Source organism: Lepisosteus platostomus, chromosome 4, assembly GCF_059453375.1.
Source record: "Lepisosteus platostomus isolate fLepPlt1 chromosome 4, fLepPlt1.hap1, whole genome shotgun sequence".
Classification (NCBI taxonomy): domain Eukaryota; kingdom Metazoa; phylum Chordata; class Actinopteri; order Semionotiformes; family Lepisosteidae; genus Lepisosteus; species Lepisosteus platostomus.
Genome location: NC_142614.1, coordinates 43,466,264 through 43,484,436, shown reverse-complemented (window position 1 = coordinate 43,484,436; position 18,173 = coordinate 43,466,264). Strand labels below are relative to the sequence as shown.

The window sequence follows — 18,173 nt, the reverse complement described above, 5'->3', positions numbered from 1 at the left end:
GTGACAGCGCAATTACAACCAAAACAAAGCCCATCTGTAATAAAATCCCCCAGACCACACAAGATAACCCAAAACTCAAATCACTTCAGCTCCTTAAATGGGAGTATTGCCTTCCAATATTAAAAATGGGAGGTTTTCAATCCCAGTCCTTTAAAATACTGTATGTAGTATTTGTCTGGAACATCACCCAAGTGTGCTTGGGTGCTACTTTTTTTCATTGGATTAATGTTTTTTATTTCTCGAAATACAACAAAACATTTATCCAGAAGTCTTAAAAAGAAAATAATTAATTTTGCCAAAACTTTAATTTTGCTGTATATGTATATAACTTTGCAGTATATCCTGAAGATTTAGAGTTTAACTTTAGACATTTATTGCATCTTGAGTTTTTTTAAGCGTATCTTAAAGGTTGCACTGTATTGAGAATTGAGACCCTAAAGCTTCAAACAGACTATAGTGCACATTATAAGTGATAACTTAATATGGTAATATAATTTGGAGCTTAGTTATTTTGATTTCATACATTTAAACCATGAATACAATTCATTTTAATTTTTTTATATAGCTTGTTTTGCTCCAGGAAATGGATGATTAATACTAAACATGGTTTAAGAATACATGCGTTTACAGATAGCTTTATGTACTGTACAAATTCACTACAGAACATACAAGTTCATTTGTGACCATTAATTTCAATAAAGTTATTGACAGTTCAAGGATGGTTTAATATTTTCATATAAAGCCACATCTTGTTTCTATTTCCAGTGTTTAATTTATTGCCTTTAAATGTGGTTTAGTTCTGCAACTTTAAAACATACTTAGGCAACTGGCGCCATTCCGTCTGCCAAACCAATATTTATCCTAGACTCTCTTTTTATGTCTTTGAGCATTTCAACAGTACAATTGTAAAAAAACAAAGTTAATATGATTGTCATGCTTTAGTAAACAGCTGGTTCCAAATCTTAAATAATTGGCTTCAGTATTTCAGTATTTTATACTCCAATGTACTGTAAATAAAGATAATACAGTATTCGCTTAGATATCAAAATGTACAGTATTGTATAGATATTTATACAGTTTTATAGCAATCTTAAAAAGATCCTAGATGAAAGTAATTTAAAATTATTTTGCATTTGAATAATAAAAAGATACCATCAATCAAAAACGTACTGTACGTTAAGAAAACCATCAGGAAATATATTCCAAATAGCTCCAAATAACCAAGCCTGGCCAAAATTTATGTTGTAGTTTCCATGACAGAATGATCACTTAATATTTCCGTTAAACACGATAAAATGCATTATCCTGTATTATCCACAGAGAATGTTTATTAACAAATAGTTGTGAATGTTTTAGGCTTATGTTTTCATAATTTTCATCGGGTCAAAACTTTTAAATGCAGACTTGCAATCAAGTAAAGTGTGGTGCTTTGTACGCCGATGTCTAACATAAAGAACCCCCACCTTTCTAACAGCTTGATACTTTATTAAGAAGAAAAAATGTGTTTCGTAAAAAAATCTTGATTTAAATAATATATTTAAAATATAAACCGCTGAGGTCAGCAGTCCGATGGAGTTGCGCTAAAATTACACAGAAGAGATTATTATTCTGCCATTTGTGCCCTCTTTCATCAATACATTAAAATCAAATATTAGATCAATATTTACAACAATATGTACAAGAGCAGTAAGGATTTTGTGTTGTTGAAAAACGCGAAGGCATTGATGTAGCAGCCTCATGTCTAGTTTATTGTTAGTTGTTTTTTCCCATGGCCTTTAAGCACATTAAGCACTACCGGCTACTAGATTCTAATTATTGCATGTAATAATGCATCTAAACTACATCTAATAAATAATCGAGTGTTTGCATATTTGCTACTTGTGTAAGAACAAGTGTATCTCTAAATGTAATAATCAGGATGTTTATCCGAGGAAAGACGAACATACACAGCAAAGAACAAAAAAACATGATACCTATTAGATTATACAATCTTGAAATAACACATTTTAAAAGGATCAAAAATTGTAATAATTAATGTAAATAATTCAATTTCTATTACATATGGTGTAATGTGAAGAGTGTATAATAACATATACCTGAAATCTGAAAATGAAAATATCAGTCTGCCATGCATTGAACGGATCAAGCCAGACATTTCAGAAAGTGTTGGCTGCATTTTATCGCCTCCTGAAATAAGAAATTTCATTAATAACCCAATTCAATTTAATCCGGGATATACAACCAGTTAATCTGCACAATTACTTGTCCTGGAGGCTTTGTATGAAACACAAGGCTAAAACCTATGTTGATTGAAACTAACATATGCAAACAATTTACAACAGACAAAAACTATTCAACGCTGAATTTAAAACTACGCCTTCGCGTAGGTGTACAAATAAATGTGAAATGTTCCGTGTCAAAGCATTAACCTATTCAGATGTACATGACGATATGTTCTGGTTCGTAACAAATGTCAAACGCTTTTTATTACGTTGTTGTGTGTCTTTTTAAAACAAATATGAATATAAATTGCGCACCATCTACAAAATAAATTATGTCAAGAAATACACGTACACGTTTAACATCACTGCTTGTTCCACATTTCATGAGGCCACTGAGGGGCAGACGTCATCATTTCTGGTGTATCCAAGGATACAATTAATAAAAAAGCATGGTTAAAGGTAAATAAATTGTATTTTATTATAGTGTGACTAGCTATATTCGATAGGAAATTAAAACAAATAACTATAGCTAGCTCATATTTCACCATTGTAAAGTTATCGTGCGCGCTTTCTCATTGGACAATAATTAATTAACAATTTGCATGACAGTATGCATTTTGAAACAGCAACTCTAAAGTTTTCCTTTGTGCACCAACTTTATTGGCAAAAAGGCTTAGTGCTATCTTGTGACCTTGGCTAAACTAGATTATACTGTATTAAAGTTTTACTATTTTATAACCCGAGTATTGGAAATAATGCAAATAGAAAGATACAACCTCCTTAACTTATTTAAAGTCCTAAGACCAAAATGTGAAGAAAACAGCAAAGTACAGCACACGCATGCATCTCTCTGTCCTGGTAACCCTCGCAAGTCGAAGGTGATCGTTCTTGCTGTGAATCCGGAGATCTAAGTAATTCAGTGTACTGTAACCATAAAGCGCTGCCCATAGTCACACAAGTTCACAAATTCTTCCACAGCTCCAGCGAGAGCAGCTGGCCTGCTCATTGTAATAATGTATGAAGCGTGTACGAATCTACTCAACACAGCTACACATGCTACAAAATAATATGTATTACAGACATCTACAGTATATACTGTATGTTTGGAAAATTACAGACGCTCGACACCGATAGAAAGCTGTTTTAAACTTCCCCTAGTCAGTGTTAATGAATGAGGTTAGCCTTACCTGTTTGAACTGTTCCTCGTAAGTCCATTCGTGGTGCTGTGATTGTCCCTGCTGTGACAGTCCACCGGGAGATTCAGACTGTCCCGGAGTGGGATACTGAGACTGTCCGACTCTGGACAGCGTATGCGCTGCGGCTGCCTTCGGTGACTGTCCCGGTGCTGCTTGTATCGGGTGGAGAGGCTGAAAGTGAGTCAAGTCCCCTTCCATGTCTTCATCCACGACACCTTCATCTTCCAGTTCATCTTCTTCTAGGTCCCGATCTTCATCTTCCATCCCGCGATCACCCTCCAGTTCATCGTCCATATCCGAGTCTTCAGCCGGGTCTGCCTGCCTCTGCACTGCATGGTGGGGCTGCGGTCGCTCTGCCGTGCTTGAAGCCGAGCAAGGATCAGGTAGTCCTGCGGCGAATGAGCCACGGACTGCTGCCTGGTAGTGACGGAAAGCTATGGCTTGCTGTTGTTGGATCTGTGTCTCCACCATGGATCTTATCTCTTTTTCCTTCTCTGCTTGCCGGAGCTTCTCTTCCAGCGCTAGTCGTGCTGCTTGCTGTCGCTGGAGATTTTCCATGACCGCCTCCAGCTTCATGCCGCCGCTGGGCTGATGAGACTGCGAGCCGGAGAAGTGGCTGTGAGCAGAGGCAGTAGATACCAACAGGGGAAGGGTGTTCGCTGAAGAGAAAGCAGCTTGCTAGACAGGGCGAAAAGACAAGAGATCAGATCTGAATCGAGGGTAGTTGAAGACTACCTTTAAGTGGCTTGTGGAAAAAAAAAGAAAAAAACTAAAGAGTGGAAAAGCCCTTAAAGAAGAGCTCTGGAAGCAATGAATAGAGCGCCGGAAAAAGACATGCTCTAAACGGAAATATTTCACTATGGTCATTGTTGTCATTGTCTAGTTTTAGTCTTTTGTTTTTTCCTAAAACAACTGATAATCACATGATGAAATTATATCTGATTATGTCCGTGATATTTTCCCAACAGGTAGTGATTTTAGTAACTACATACTGTAGAGCCGCTTGACCTAAACTATTACGCTGATACCCTAATAGCTTCTTTAAAAACTTTTTTAGAAGTTTAGAATTCGTATTACACTCAGAAAACAGCATTAATAATGTTGTTTGTAGTGTGGCAATATGATTAATAAACAAGTAACATTTGGCATTTTTGCATTACAAGAAAAATTGGCGTTTTTGTCAACGTACAGTGAATGTTGTTTAACGCCATGTGGTTCGTTTAATAAAGATCAATTAAATACATTCCAAACTTTAAAATATTAGGAGATATATTTGCGTATTTTACTTGAAACGTGTTTATGAAACTTTATCACGAGTATGCAAAAATACATAATATTGTAACACTCGATAGTCTACATTTTTATTTAATTCGTAATGAAGATATAAAAGCATAAAATCTAAACAAAATGCTTACCAAAGCAGATTTTGTTGCAATGCTGGTGTTATCAACCATGCTTCTTCTGCCGGTGTCTGAAACGCAATATTAAATAGTATGATAGTATTCCTTTCGGGGGGGAAAGTTAGATGCGAGTGTATTCCCTTTTGTACATTGAGACCAGTCGAATAAATTGTTTGCAATCTGAATATGTGGTGATTCTTGAAGCCCCGAAGGTTTTGGCAACAAGTGGTAGTCAAAGCCAGAATGACCTCTTCAGCGAGAGATCAGCCCTTCTGCTCACATTTGCTAACAACACGTCAATAGAGTGATAAATAGAGAGGGCAGGGTCTACTGACAGCCAGGGAAATACAGTTTAACAACCAGAAAGAGGGAGCTCGGATAGCAGAATACAGTACCCGATAGCTTAGTAATGACAGGGGAGGGTCTTGTTACTTTGAAATGTTCTATACGAAATTATTTTATGGAACCCCTGATCGAATTAATTTTAGATTAAGTAAACACGCACAAATAAATTACGAAATTACAAACGAAAACGTGAGATTTTGATGAAAGTGTATTAGAGGTAAGGTAAATGCTTGCCAACATGTACAGTATACCGGCATATATTTAGTCAAGCAATCAATTTTACTAAATACTGGAGAATAATCTTATCACACCTATCACCTTCACAAGAGAAAAGTATTTTAAACAGATTAATCAGATGTGACTGACTACTCGCAAGAGTATCAACTCGCATTGGACTGGTCATAATTATTAATATAAGAGTTCACAAAGTTTTCTTCAGCTAGTTTAGCAACCTTACAGACAATCACCAAAGCACTAACTCATAAAAACAAATAAATACACTATATCAATACTCATCAGCCTCCAAACTAACTAAAACTAAAACTTTTAGTACATGGAAGGACTTTCTTATAATATTTTTACACTGAACTGAATCCCGACGGTCTTGATCAAGTGAATAATGTTCCTTTTCCTGTCTTTTTGTATGTACAGTAGTTCCAAGGAATTCCAAGGAATAATTTGAGGATAAGAACATTTGTTCCTTTACAAATAAATTGTGCCCTTTTGTATGTCTCAGTGTAATGAAAACAACAATATTACAGTTCAGAATTTGTATGATGAAGATTCCAAAGACCTGCTGTGCAAGTAGTGATTTTACTATAGACACTAAACTGTTCATAGTATGATGCTGCTTTATATTGTTTTTGTGAAGAGAAAAATCCAACACCTGACCATTAAGCTATTTTGTGAAGTATGCATTAATACATGAGGAAAGTTAACCTCTTCCCTCTAGAGTAGGGGTTTCGGAGAGCTACCATCCTACAGATTATATAGATCATACTTAAATTAGCAATTTGTAAATTTTTAAAGACTTAGGGTGAGGTTTCTTCCATTTAGTAAGCTAACTGGCTACAGGAATGGCCAACAGTCGTCCTTGAGCCATATACTGTACTACAAAGTTTGCAGTTTCATTTAAAATGATCCTTAAAATACTTACTGGGACACGTCAGCTGTTTAAGTGGTCAAAACTAAAAAGTTTGAAGCATTTATAAATTGATGTTTTAACAGTGATCTATAATTGCTGAATTTAAGCTCTTCGGGATCAGTTTTTGTCTGATTAGTGCAATGCATCAAGTCAAAATTAATGTACATTAGAAAACTATAAGAGTTTTCACTTGTGCAACTCACAGTGAAAGAAACGTATCAGTTATGTTTTTGGTAAAATTCCAGTTCCTCTCTTATCATGCATTTTGTGTGCAAAGTACTGTATAATTAAAAGTATTACTATAGAAAACCCACAAAAGTCTTAATGATAAATTATAATATATAAACCATTGATTAAGTCTATGCCGTCTTTCATCACTGTCAGACTCTCAGATCATACTTGCAATAAATTCCCATTTGAAACAGTTATCATAAAATGGGTGACAGATACCAGGGGAATCTAACCCTCATTCAGGCAACTTGATTATTGCTGGCTGTATGATTGGTGATTTCTCAAAAAGGAACCAATTTCATTTGGATGTTGCGGGATTGTGCTACTGCAGGTAAGGGAATATTTTACCTGCTGTTGTTCACCGCAGCCTAAACAAACCTGGTGTGTGAATAAAGCATCAATGCAGCTGTGTCTTAATGAGTAAAGCACAACAAACATGGGTGACTGCTACAGGAATGATTTCTTCAATGTTGACATATCATCAATACTAATAGTATTTTTTTCAGGTCCACAGAAATTTAGTGGTGCTGTGTGCTATTTATTATTCCACCCGTTTGAAACTAGACATAAACAAAACTGCAACACAGACACCAGGGCCCTGCCAGATGGAAACTAAATAATTAACAGAGTTTTAAATCATCACTGAATGCCTCATATGCTTTATACATTTAGTGTAATTTGTTTTGGTCTTATTTCTTTGTATGATAGTGTAGTATAACAGTTTACCCTACATCCCTTTTTAGTGGCTACATACCTCTTGCTGAAAAAGAAATAAAGAGAACTATATAGAGAGAAATAAAAGTAACACCAGCATACAGTAAAAGCAGATTTCTGTTATCAATGTGAGATCACTATTTTTAATATGATTAAAAATATTTTTAAAAAGGTTCTGCTAGTATTTCCAGTTGTTTCAGAGGTTTTTTGATGCCCTGTAAATCAATTGTTACTTTGAAAAGTTTTCAAAATGCACAAACCTTATTCCTGTATATTGAAGAAGCAGAAGGAAAGCAAGGCGAGAGACATCAGGTAGAACATCCATTATGTCAGTCACAAGATATTACTAGATTAAATTTATTACTAGATGGTTTCATTGTAAATACCTCCAAAAAGCTGGTGACCTCATACGCAACACCTGCATACAAAACCATAATCTCCAAAAGTAAATCCTGCAGCGCATTAAACAAAATTAAAGATTTTCGATGAGGTAATAAATTCATATGCTATTTATTAGCCATGTAACAAGGTTAAAAGTTACATAATGAAAGCAATCTTAACACATCTAAGGATGTGAATTACCACGGGCATAAAATGAATGGAAGTAAGGGTAATAAAAAGTGATTTGATATGATAAGTAAAAAGCTGATATCTCTTAGCATTTATATCACACAAGAAGGACAATCATGGGGCTGTAATTTCAGTTCTAGAATTGGTGAAAGTCAAAGTAAAAATAAGACTGAAAGAAAAAGAAAAATGTTTTCTTTAAATAAATGAAAGACCTTGACTTTGGAACAGTCTACCAAATTGTCAGTATGATTAATGAAAAAAGGGAAGAACTTTTTTGAGTGAAATGAAAAGACAGAAATTAATCAAGACAGACATGCATTCTCAATTAGTTATACTAGAACACTGTGAAAAACAAAAATGTTATGGTCTTGCGATTAAGAAACCATAAGGTTTTATATCAATTTTATATGAAATAAAAGTCAGTGATCATCAAGCACATATGCAAGGATTCATTGTGAAAGATATGATTGACAGAGATCAAAGAAGACTGCTTTTTGAGACTCAAAAGAAGGATGTGAATTCTCAAAAAACAGTTTGTGCACCTCGAGTCAAAAACTGGGATGCTCCCATTTGACCAGTACTTGCTTGGTTCTTCCAGACAGTGAAATGATTCCTTTGAGGAGCCTAGAGGAAAAAAGGAAACCAGGCTTTCTGATGTTTGGGATTATAGATACAGTGCTCCCCAACTTGTATAAATCTGACTTTATCTAAAAACATCCTTCGCAGTTTTGTACAACTTAATATCGTGTGCATGAGTAATATCTTCTTTTATATGTCATGTCATGAATATGTCCTGTTATGAAAAGTGTTTTGTGATGCTAAAGGCTTACGTTCTGCTCTTATTATTAAAGTATGGTATAGTACTGTATATTGTTACAACAACAACAACAACAACAACAACAACAACAACAACAAAAACAATAGTGTAATAGAGTAATTTGTATTGTTTGTATTGATAAAACTTGTAAATAATGTTGTATTGCTACAGTATAGTAACTGTTACAGCAAGCAACAAGATACATCCTGAACGAGATGATAGACCAATGCAAAGGCAAAGCACATTACAACCACTATCCCTTTTCAAATTTCTAATTGTGATTAAACAGATTTTCTATGGAAGTTTATGAAGTCCTAACACAGCTCTTGCAACAGTTAATGAGAGGTTTTATCTCCTTGTGAGGACCATCAATCGGTCATCTGCAACCATGAGTCATGGTTGAAGACCATCATGGCAGTTACACATCTGACCATCTGAAGTTACAGGTCCCAAATTAAAGTCTATGTTTTTGTTGTTATGATAAGCCTAAATGTCAAATCCTGTTCTCACTTTCATCCAGGAATTCATAAGGATTTTCAATTCCTTAATATCCTTTTTGCAGAGAAATTTCAGTTTTCAGAGAAAGTTCAGTTGTGCTAGCATTCCCAGTTTGAAGCTGAAAACTGACATTTTAAAGCTGAAATTCTGAACTGAAATTATTATTGCCGCAATCAACTTTTGAAGAAACTGTCATTTTTAAATTCAGTATCTGGAGAGCCATCAGATATCAAGTTATTGAAAAACAAGGGCTGAATTTGCAATACTCCAGCAAAGACGGCAGGTTTTATTATTACAGGAATCAAAACGTTTACCCTAATCTTCCATGTTAGTAAATACGAGTAAATATTTTAATCTGTTTTATTTCTGAAGGATCTTATATTCTTCAACAAATAATAGATGACTCTTTTTTTCCTTGATGACACTAGTCATTCATGTCTCAGGAAAACATCATGGCTGTACCAATAACATGGAATTGTAACTTCTGCTTTGAGAACAATTGCATAGAATGTTAAATTTAATGCACAGTGTATTCATTCTTTCTTGTGTTCATGTGTATAATACTCTTAATTTTAAGACAATGGTTTTCTAAAGGACAATCTTTTATACTTACAGTATTCAACAATAGCAAAGTCACATTGTTTCCTTGACATAACCATTGTTATCCATTTTGATTCATATCAAATACAGTAATCGATTCTGGTTTTAATAATTTGCCTACAGTATATAGTAATGCATTTTTATAGACGTTATTTTATTCCACTTGAAGCATGTAAATAATACAAGAAAGCAAACAAACCAATGTCCTCTAAATTCAAGCCAGGAAATTCATCTAGTTACTGTATTTCTCCACTGTCCCTTATCCAATTTTGTAAATGGGTTGTTCCTCTGGGGGCAGGCAATTTTGTCTCTCCTTGCTTTGGAGGTTTTCCCTTCAAGGAACCTTATCTGTGTGAGGATCCATCCAGGACACAGGAACCTATAGGCAAAACCTCCTAATCTAATGTGAGCACACATTGCTGCAACATCGCAAATCAATCATTAGATCCTGCTTATTTTCTGTGATAATTGTATGTCCTTTCAAGCAACAAATTATTTTTGTGTATGTAAGGAGGATGAAGGGCTTATGAACCTATTGTTGTTTAACTATTTTCCATATCATTGCTCAGCTGTACCAGTTCACCATACAGTGGACAAATATAATGGCTCTGAGCCTGCAACTTTAATATAGAATTGTCGCCTTAACTATAAGCCGCCAGAAAATCTCACTGCCATGTAAAGACAAAGATCATTATTGTTGACTAGTCATAAAAAATGTCCCAAGCAGTTACACGGTGCTAATTCACTGCGTGGTATAATCCTCACTTTACTGTAACATTTCTGAACTTCCCATCTTTAAAAGCAGTGTAGTCACAAAGAAATGACCTATTAACTGCTGACCCCAATAACTCACATTTAAATATCTGGTGTTTTTTTATATTGGAACAGTGCAATGGGAGCATTAATCAATCCCTACTTATAATCCTCTTGAATTATATGTACAAGTGGCACAAATTCAGATCTTAAAGAATTACTTAAGTGAGACTTGAGTTTAATTGTTTTGTTGAATAATTCTTTAAGGAACTTGAGAAAGCTTTTCACAAGTCCACAAAAGAAAACACTATTTAAGTTTCATGGATTTAGACATAGTGCCACCAGGTGGTCATGGTTAAAAGACAAGAAGACATTTCTGCTTTACTGTATCTGAAATGCTTACTAAAAAAGACTCAATTGTAAAAATATTTTCTTTCTGTTGCAAATATATTTATTTTCGCTTCTCTTGCACACTCTAAAACTATATTCTACTGTAGGTGCAAGAAACACTTAATAAATCAGACATATATACAGTACAGTAAAACCAAATCAAAACTGCCAAGTAAATGATAGGCAATGATAGGAGCCTTCTTCAGTTTATCCAAATGTACTTGTACAGTATATAAATATACTGGGCCCTCTTACCACAATGTTAGTTTGTTTTAAATACTATACAGGCATTAAACTGAAAACTTTCCTAAAATGCTCAGCAGCAGTACACACACTATGCAGCCTTTGTAGGATTCATTAAGACACCATTGCAATTAGACTGATACCATAATTTCTTACAATTATCTGTTATAAGCAAATGTAGGGTTAACAATAAAGAAGGAAGAGTAATAGTAAAGACGGAAGAGAATAAATAACAATAAAGAAGGAAGAGTATTGTACTCTCCCCTATATACTTTATATATGTGCTATTATTATATTACTAAAAAGCATTTAATTCTAGAGAATGTGAGATGATATCCATGTCAGACATATTTTATCTCCATTGAGTTATGCTGAATATTTGATTAAATAAACTCAATTTACAGAATGGGTAATACTCTAAATTAATCATCTCTGCTTTTTAATGCTCACAGAATAAATATGACTCAATTAAAATAAAAAAATGTGACCAATCAAACATCAAAATCCAATTTTTATTTTTTTTATTTTGAAATCATTCTATGCCTTTTGTCTCTAGTGTTAATTTCAAATTATTTTCTTTATGAAAAGCTTTGACATGTATCCTTTAAAATAAACATTTTCCATTGTGTTCTGGATATGTTGCCCATTAAAGGAAAGGAAATTCCCCAGTGCTATAGATTGTGTATTTGTTATAATTGTGTTTCAGTTAAAAAAAATCAAAATACACATAAATGAAAAGAACTGGAATACTTTTCAAAATGTCCGTGAATGCACCAAACTCGTTCCAAACGCAGCCCGATACTGGGAATTTTTTCTCCATCACACAGGTGGCCGCCGTGTGCCACCTCAATCACCATATCTCAAATGTTCAGGGACTGACAATATAGGAACTGCCTTCAGTCTCCACACCTATCAGTCTTTGCCACCTTGTCATGAGGCTGCATTGAGAGACCCTGTGCTGAGATGTTATTGTTTTTCCAGATTATGAGGGTTGGGGTTAGAGGGGAAAGGGGTATGGGTGGATTTTGTTGAGACCACTCATTTCATTTCACCAGTGACTCGCTTTGCTAAAGTTATATTAGCCAGGCAGGTAAAAGTTTCAATCTCTTTCCTAATTAATTATCCAGTCTTCTCTAAATAGGGTCAGCTCCTTGAAAGAGCATCCTGTCTGCATCTTAAGAGGTCACTCATATTTCTTCAGTCCTTGTGTTTGATAAGTAGGATTCAGCAGGGATGATTGTTAAGAAGAATTCCTAAAATTAATCAGACCTGTTCTGAAACTCTGACACATTCCACAAGTAGATTTTATTATGCCGGGATCTTTCGTCTTCTCATTCTTCAGGTATAATATCTCTCCAGTGACTACCTTTGACCCATAAAAACCTTTACAACTTTAAATGTTCTCATCCCATATGAAGTTAAGCAAATTCTTATTTCTCTGTAACACTCCCGATCTTCTATGATTCCAACAGGGTCTTACAAAGAGAAGGTCAAAAGGTTGCAGTGGAACTGGGTGAAGTCCCTCTTTTAAAAGCTAAAATATCTCCCTAAGGGTGTAGCTGGGTTTTACAGCATGGGTGGGCCTTGAGTAACACTACACAGGCAAGTTTAACCTTGCAGTCTTACATCATAGTCTTTGTTATTGTACAGAACTCCAAACCACAAATTTATAGTTAGATTAAAAAATATATATTTCTGATGCTGTCTCCATATTGTCTAATTATACATTTGACTGATGACTGATAGATAGCACTTCTTTATGCATTAGGTAGGAAGAGGGTAAATTCTTCAATGAATGGCAAGAGCTTTCCTGGTGTGGTACTGTATTCCAGAGATAACTCAGAATAATTTTAGGTTACTTTAAATTTTACATTTTAATTGATTTTTTTTATTATTTTACATATCTTTTACTTTGACTGTGTAGAGAGAACATGCTCTCCTTGTCATCGCCAGAACTCAGCTACTTTCTCTGCCCTATAGGACCCAAACGAAAACTTTTATTCAAACCTTATGACCCTTTTGTGAAATGAACAATGATGTACCGAGACAGTACGTCATTTAATAAACTAATAACAGCCTGAGGCATTCACTTTAAAGAAAGGTCTCATAGGACTATAATTTAGGTGTGATATGCCATTTTCTATTCTGAATAACCTGATGCTGACAGGAGCGGTTAGCTCTGGACTCAAAACTAGATGGTTATGAGTTAACAAACCAGATGGGTCACTGCTGTTCATACCCTTTCACTACTTACAGTACTGTACCTCTCTCTCCTTTCTCTAGTAAATGAGCTGTCTAAATGAGCACAGATATACAGTTTCTTCCGATACATACAGTTTGTCCCCCAGAAATTAATGACTATAAACCATTGTGTATGGTGACACTGTATTAAACTGGCAAAAGCATAATACATGCAGATGAAAACTGAGGAGCATTTTTACTCATTCTGCATTACATAAAAATTGAGGTGCTTTTATGTATACATTAAGTAGTGAATAGTAGTAACTATTTAATACTTAACTATATTGTCTCTTTACTTTAAAAGACAAAAAAATTGCTGATGGTTAAAGGTATTTAGGAAAAGTTTATTGCACGCCTCCAACAGTAAGTAGAAATATTTAAGGTAGACGCTACTGCAAATGCAGACGTTCTAGCGATACCCAAACGTTAAATGCAATGGGTGAGATCAAAGGTGCGTTTGGGAAATCAATTAATGTGACTAATTCATGTGTTAAAGCTGCTTAATGCAATGTGGAATCAGGATTGGAGAATTTTGGAACCATAACGTGTAGGAAAAACTTACAAAACAGGAACAATCTCAAACGCGATACCATTGTTGCAGCATACAGTACTGTGTATGTGTTCAAATTCGATCATGGATGGTATGTATAACTAATTGTAGAGCTCCACAGTACCTAATAATGATTTTTTTAAATAGCATACGTTGCAAGCACACTACAAGTTAAAAAAATAAACGTAACAGTATTAGGAAAATAGAATGTAATGGTGCCATCTAGTGGCAAATTTAATTTAATCTCTCACCCCATTAGCTCTATTGACAAGGGTTTCTATTTTATTCTTCTCGAGAGGTGCTGTAACTGCCTTTCATTTCAGCTTAGGTCTTACTGGACAGTTCCATACATATTTTTTAAAGATAGCGTTTAACTACATAAGCTGCTCATTTTGCCATAAAAAAGCAGGAGCGCAGGAACAAGGGTGAACAGCTCAGTTCTAGGTTATCAAGTGCCAGTAGCGATCAACTGCTATAGACTATCTCCCAGAAGCTTCTTGCTGAAGTACAGTAGGTTTGTGTTTGTGTCTCTTTTCAGGATGAGTAAATTATCAGTAGCCACTTCATTAAAATAATAATAGGGAAAACTCTTCCCTGTGAAATAATGATTTCTGAGTCCCCATTTTCAAACTTGCTCTTTAGGCTTACTTGTATAAAATGGCATTTCTATAGATTTTATTATGTACAGTATATTATTTTTTTCTTAATGTTTTTATTATTTTGTATATAATTTTCAAATAAATACAACCCAGTCTTTGCTTTGCTGTTTTCACCGATCCCCTTTCATATTCATCTGGGTGTCAGTACTAGATTAATGCTCATAGTACGACAGTTGGTCAGTTTAAACTTAATCCCATGGTCAAGTTTATTGCTTTCCCTAGTCTGATGCTTTCTGTTCAAATGAATATCTCCCCCAAAGATATCTTCTTTATCTTTATGAGATAAAGAGATACTTACAGTACTACATTTGTTCTTTATTTTCTCATATAGAATTATTCCTTCTTTTGTTTGGAACAATATGCACCTACATATTTGAAAATCACTCCTGGAAAGATCTAGATTGATAGGGGACCTTAATTTTCAGTTTTACTTTTGGTGCATCTAGCATTTGTGAAATTATCCACTGGCATACTGTACATCTGTCTTGCTAATATGTACAGTAATCTGATGTGACTGACAAATATTCCATGATACCTACCGTCATTTACCAGTACAGAGTATTGATAAAGATTCATTAATGAGCCACTCTTTTTAATAAACAAATATGATTTCTGGAAATGGAAAAGCATGAAATACGAAGAGCTGTTTATTATGAATGTCACATGCGTAAGATAGTGGAGGTCTCAGCAAAGGGGATTGGACCCTCTGTGGTGCTTAGTAAAAGATGTTATAGAGAGAGATTAAGCAGAGAGCAGAAGCCGGGTCTGCTTAGCGTAGCCAAGATTTGTGGTCAAAAGGAAACATGAGTCTAGCAGCCGGGATTTCTCCCAAAGACGAAGCAAGGAAGGTGAAGGCGAAGAAGGTTAGCAAAGGGAGCGCTGTGAGGATTAACTCCATACCGAGCAAGGAGTTTGTATGTGATTAGTGGAAGCCATGACAATACCCCCCACCGGGTGGCTGCTGATGCCCTAACTGGGTGATCTGGGAAAGCGCGATGAAAGTCCTGAATGAGGCTGGGGTCCAAAATATCTTTTTTGGGAACCCAAGATTGTTCCTTGGGGCTGTATGCTTCCCAGTCCACTTGATATTGTATGGAGCCTCTGTGCCAACAAGTGTCCACAATTTTATTGATGGTGAAGGCTGGGAGGCCGTCAACAAGCCGGGAAGGAGGTGGACGTGGTTGTGGTCTGGAGAGTGAGGATCTGTGGAAGGGCTTGAGGAGGGAGATATGGAAAAGTGGTTAATCTTCAGAGTCAGAGGGAGAGCAAAACAATAGGAGAAAGGCGGAACCTGGGTGAGTACTCAAAATGGGCCTATATAGCGAAGTCCCAACTTGCTTGAGGGTTGACGCAGGGGTAAGTTCCTAGTGGACAGCCAGACAAATTGTCCCTGTCTGAGCCTGGGAAATGGCCAATCGGCTGCTGTCTTCTGTCGCGTCGTTTTCTGAAGTGCTAGTCTGGCGGTTTTCCAAAGTTTCTGGAGGGAGGTGATGTATTCTTGAACAGATGGGACCTCGGTATCTGGGAGGGCATCCGGGATTAGTAGTGGCTGGTATCCTAGGGAACAATGGAAGGGAGACATACCAGTAGAGGAAGTGTTCAGGGAGTGTTCAGCCCAGGGAAGTAAAGAAACCCAATCGTCCTGGGTTGCGGATACGTAAGCCGTCAGGAACTTCAGGAGCTTTTGATTTATTCTCTCCATCTGGCCATTAGCTTCTGGGTGGTAGCCTGAGGTGAGTGAAACTGAGGATCCCAGGGACCTGCAAAAGGCCCTCCAAAACTTGTATATACACTGAGGGCCCCTGTCCGTGACCACATCTTTTTGGATGCCATGGAGTCTGAATACATGGAGAACAAACAGTTTAGCAATCTCCCGGGCAGAGGGTAGAGCGGGAAGGGGAACCAAATGAGCAGATTTGGAAAATCGGTCTACAATGACCATTATAACAGTTTTACCTTGGCTTCTGGGCAGGCTTGTGAGGAAATCGACAGAAATATGTGACCAGGGGCGTTCGGGCACGGGAAGTGGTTGCAGGAGTCCTACCTTCTTGGTGCAAGGGGATTTAATCCTGGCACATATGGCACAAGTCTGCACGTGTTCGGTGACATCGGTTTTTATGGACGGCCACCAAAAGTCCCTAGAAATTAGTTCCAACGTGCGTTTAGAGCAAGGGTGACTGGCGAAGTGGGAGTCATCACTCAACTGAAGGACTTCTGAGCGGATGGGGTTAGAGACAAAAAGTTTGTCCAGAGGGCATTGGGGTGGAACTGTTTGACCAACCAGGGCGCGTCTGACTTGGTCTTCAATGTCTCACCTGACAGCCAAGAGGATCTTGCTAGGAGGGATAATGGGGTCAGACTTGTTCTCTGATTCAGGGGGGTGGTGGAGGTGGGAGAGAGCTTCGGTCTTAAAGTTCTTGGATATGTGATGAAAAAGCGGAATCTAGAAAAGAATAGAGACCTCCGGGCCAGGCAAGGGCTTAGCCATTTCTCAGACTGGATGTAAGCTAAATTCTTATGGTCCATGAGGATGGTGAAGGGATGTTGGGCTCCCTCTAGCCAATGTCTCCATTCCTCAAAAGCGAGCTTGATGGCGAGTAGCTTTCGGTTCCCCACATCATAATTAATCTTGGCTGGGGACAATCTTCTGGGAAAAAAGTACATGGATGGAGAGTCGACTTGTCCCCATGACATCGTGACAGGACGGCGTCCACACCATGGCTGGAAGCTTCTACTTCAACAATGAAGGGTAGAGAGGGGTCAGGGTGTCCAAGGAGCAGGACAGTGGTAAAAAGATGCTTAAGGTGGAGGAAAGCTTTGTTCGCGTGGGGAGTCCTTTTGCCCTGATTAGGGCCCAATCGAATCAGAGTGGTAATGGGGGCGACAACAGAAGTGAAATTGCGGATAAAACTGCGGTAGAAGTTTGCAAAACCTAAGAAGAGTTGGATCTGCTTGAGATTCTTGGGGGTTGGCCAGTCCATGATGGCAGTAACCTTAGCAGAATCCATTTCAACGCCAAGGGGTGAAAGGATGTATCCCAGAAATTGTACTTTAGAGGTGTGAAAATGCATTTTTCCAAGCTTGATGTATAGTTTATTTTGTTTAAGGACCTAGAACGGGATAGAACCTCTTGGACGTGGGTGACATGATCCTGCAGGTTATGAGAAAAAATTAAGATTTCATCGAGATAGACCAAAAGGTATTTTTGAATAATATATCTGAATATGTCACTAATGAAGCTTTGGAAGACAGCAGGGGCGTTTACCAGACCAAAGGGCATTACCTGATATTCGTAGTGGCTGTGGGTGGTCATGAATGCTTTTTCCACTCGTCCCCCTCCTGGATGCGGATTAGATTATATATGCCACGGAGATCGAGTTTTGTAAAAATGGTGGCCCGCCTCACGGATTCCCTCACGGATTCCAAAGCTGCCGGTATTAAAGGCAGGGGGTAACGGTTCTTGACTGTAATTTCGTTGAGACCCCAATACAGGGTCTCAAGGTGCCGTTTTTCAACAAAGAAAAACTCGGCTGAGGCAGGAGAGGTGGAGGGTGGTATAAATTCTGACTTTAAGGAGTCCTGAATGTATGTTTCTAATGC

General features: G+C 36.9%; 1 protein-coding gene across 3 annotated transcripts in view; it reads right to left on the bottom strand.

The window, feature by feature from the left end:
* Positions 1-18,173, bottom strand: part of arid3c (AT rich interactive domain 3C (BRIGHT-like)) — a 180,377-nt gene that overhangs the window by 134,615 nt on the left and 27,589 nt on the right. For 2 of the 3 annotated variants that reach the window (XM_088629540.1, XM_088629541.1), the window contains 2 exons: positions 4,834-4,889; positions 3,410-4,096 (listed from right to left, as the gene is read on the bottom strand). In XM_088629540.1, the coding sequence (XP_088485666.1) occupies positions 3,410-4,096; positions 4,834-4,872 (726 nt within the window). In that variant the 5' untranslated portion in view covers positions 4,873-4,889. Of the gene's footprint in view, positions 1-3,409; positions 4,097-4,833; positions 5,145-18,173 lie in introns of those variants that run through there. The other variant, XM_088629539.1, reaches the window with a different exon arrangement.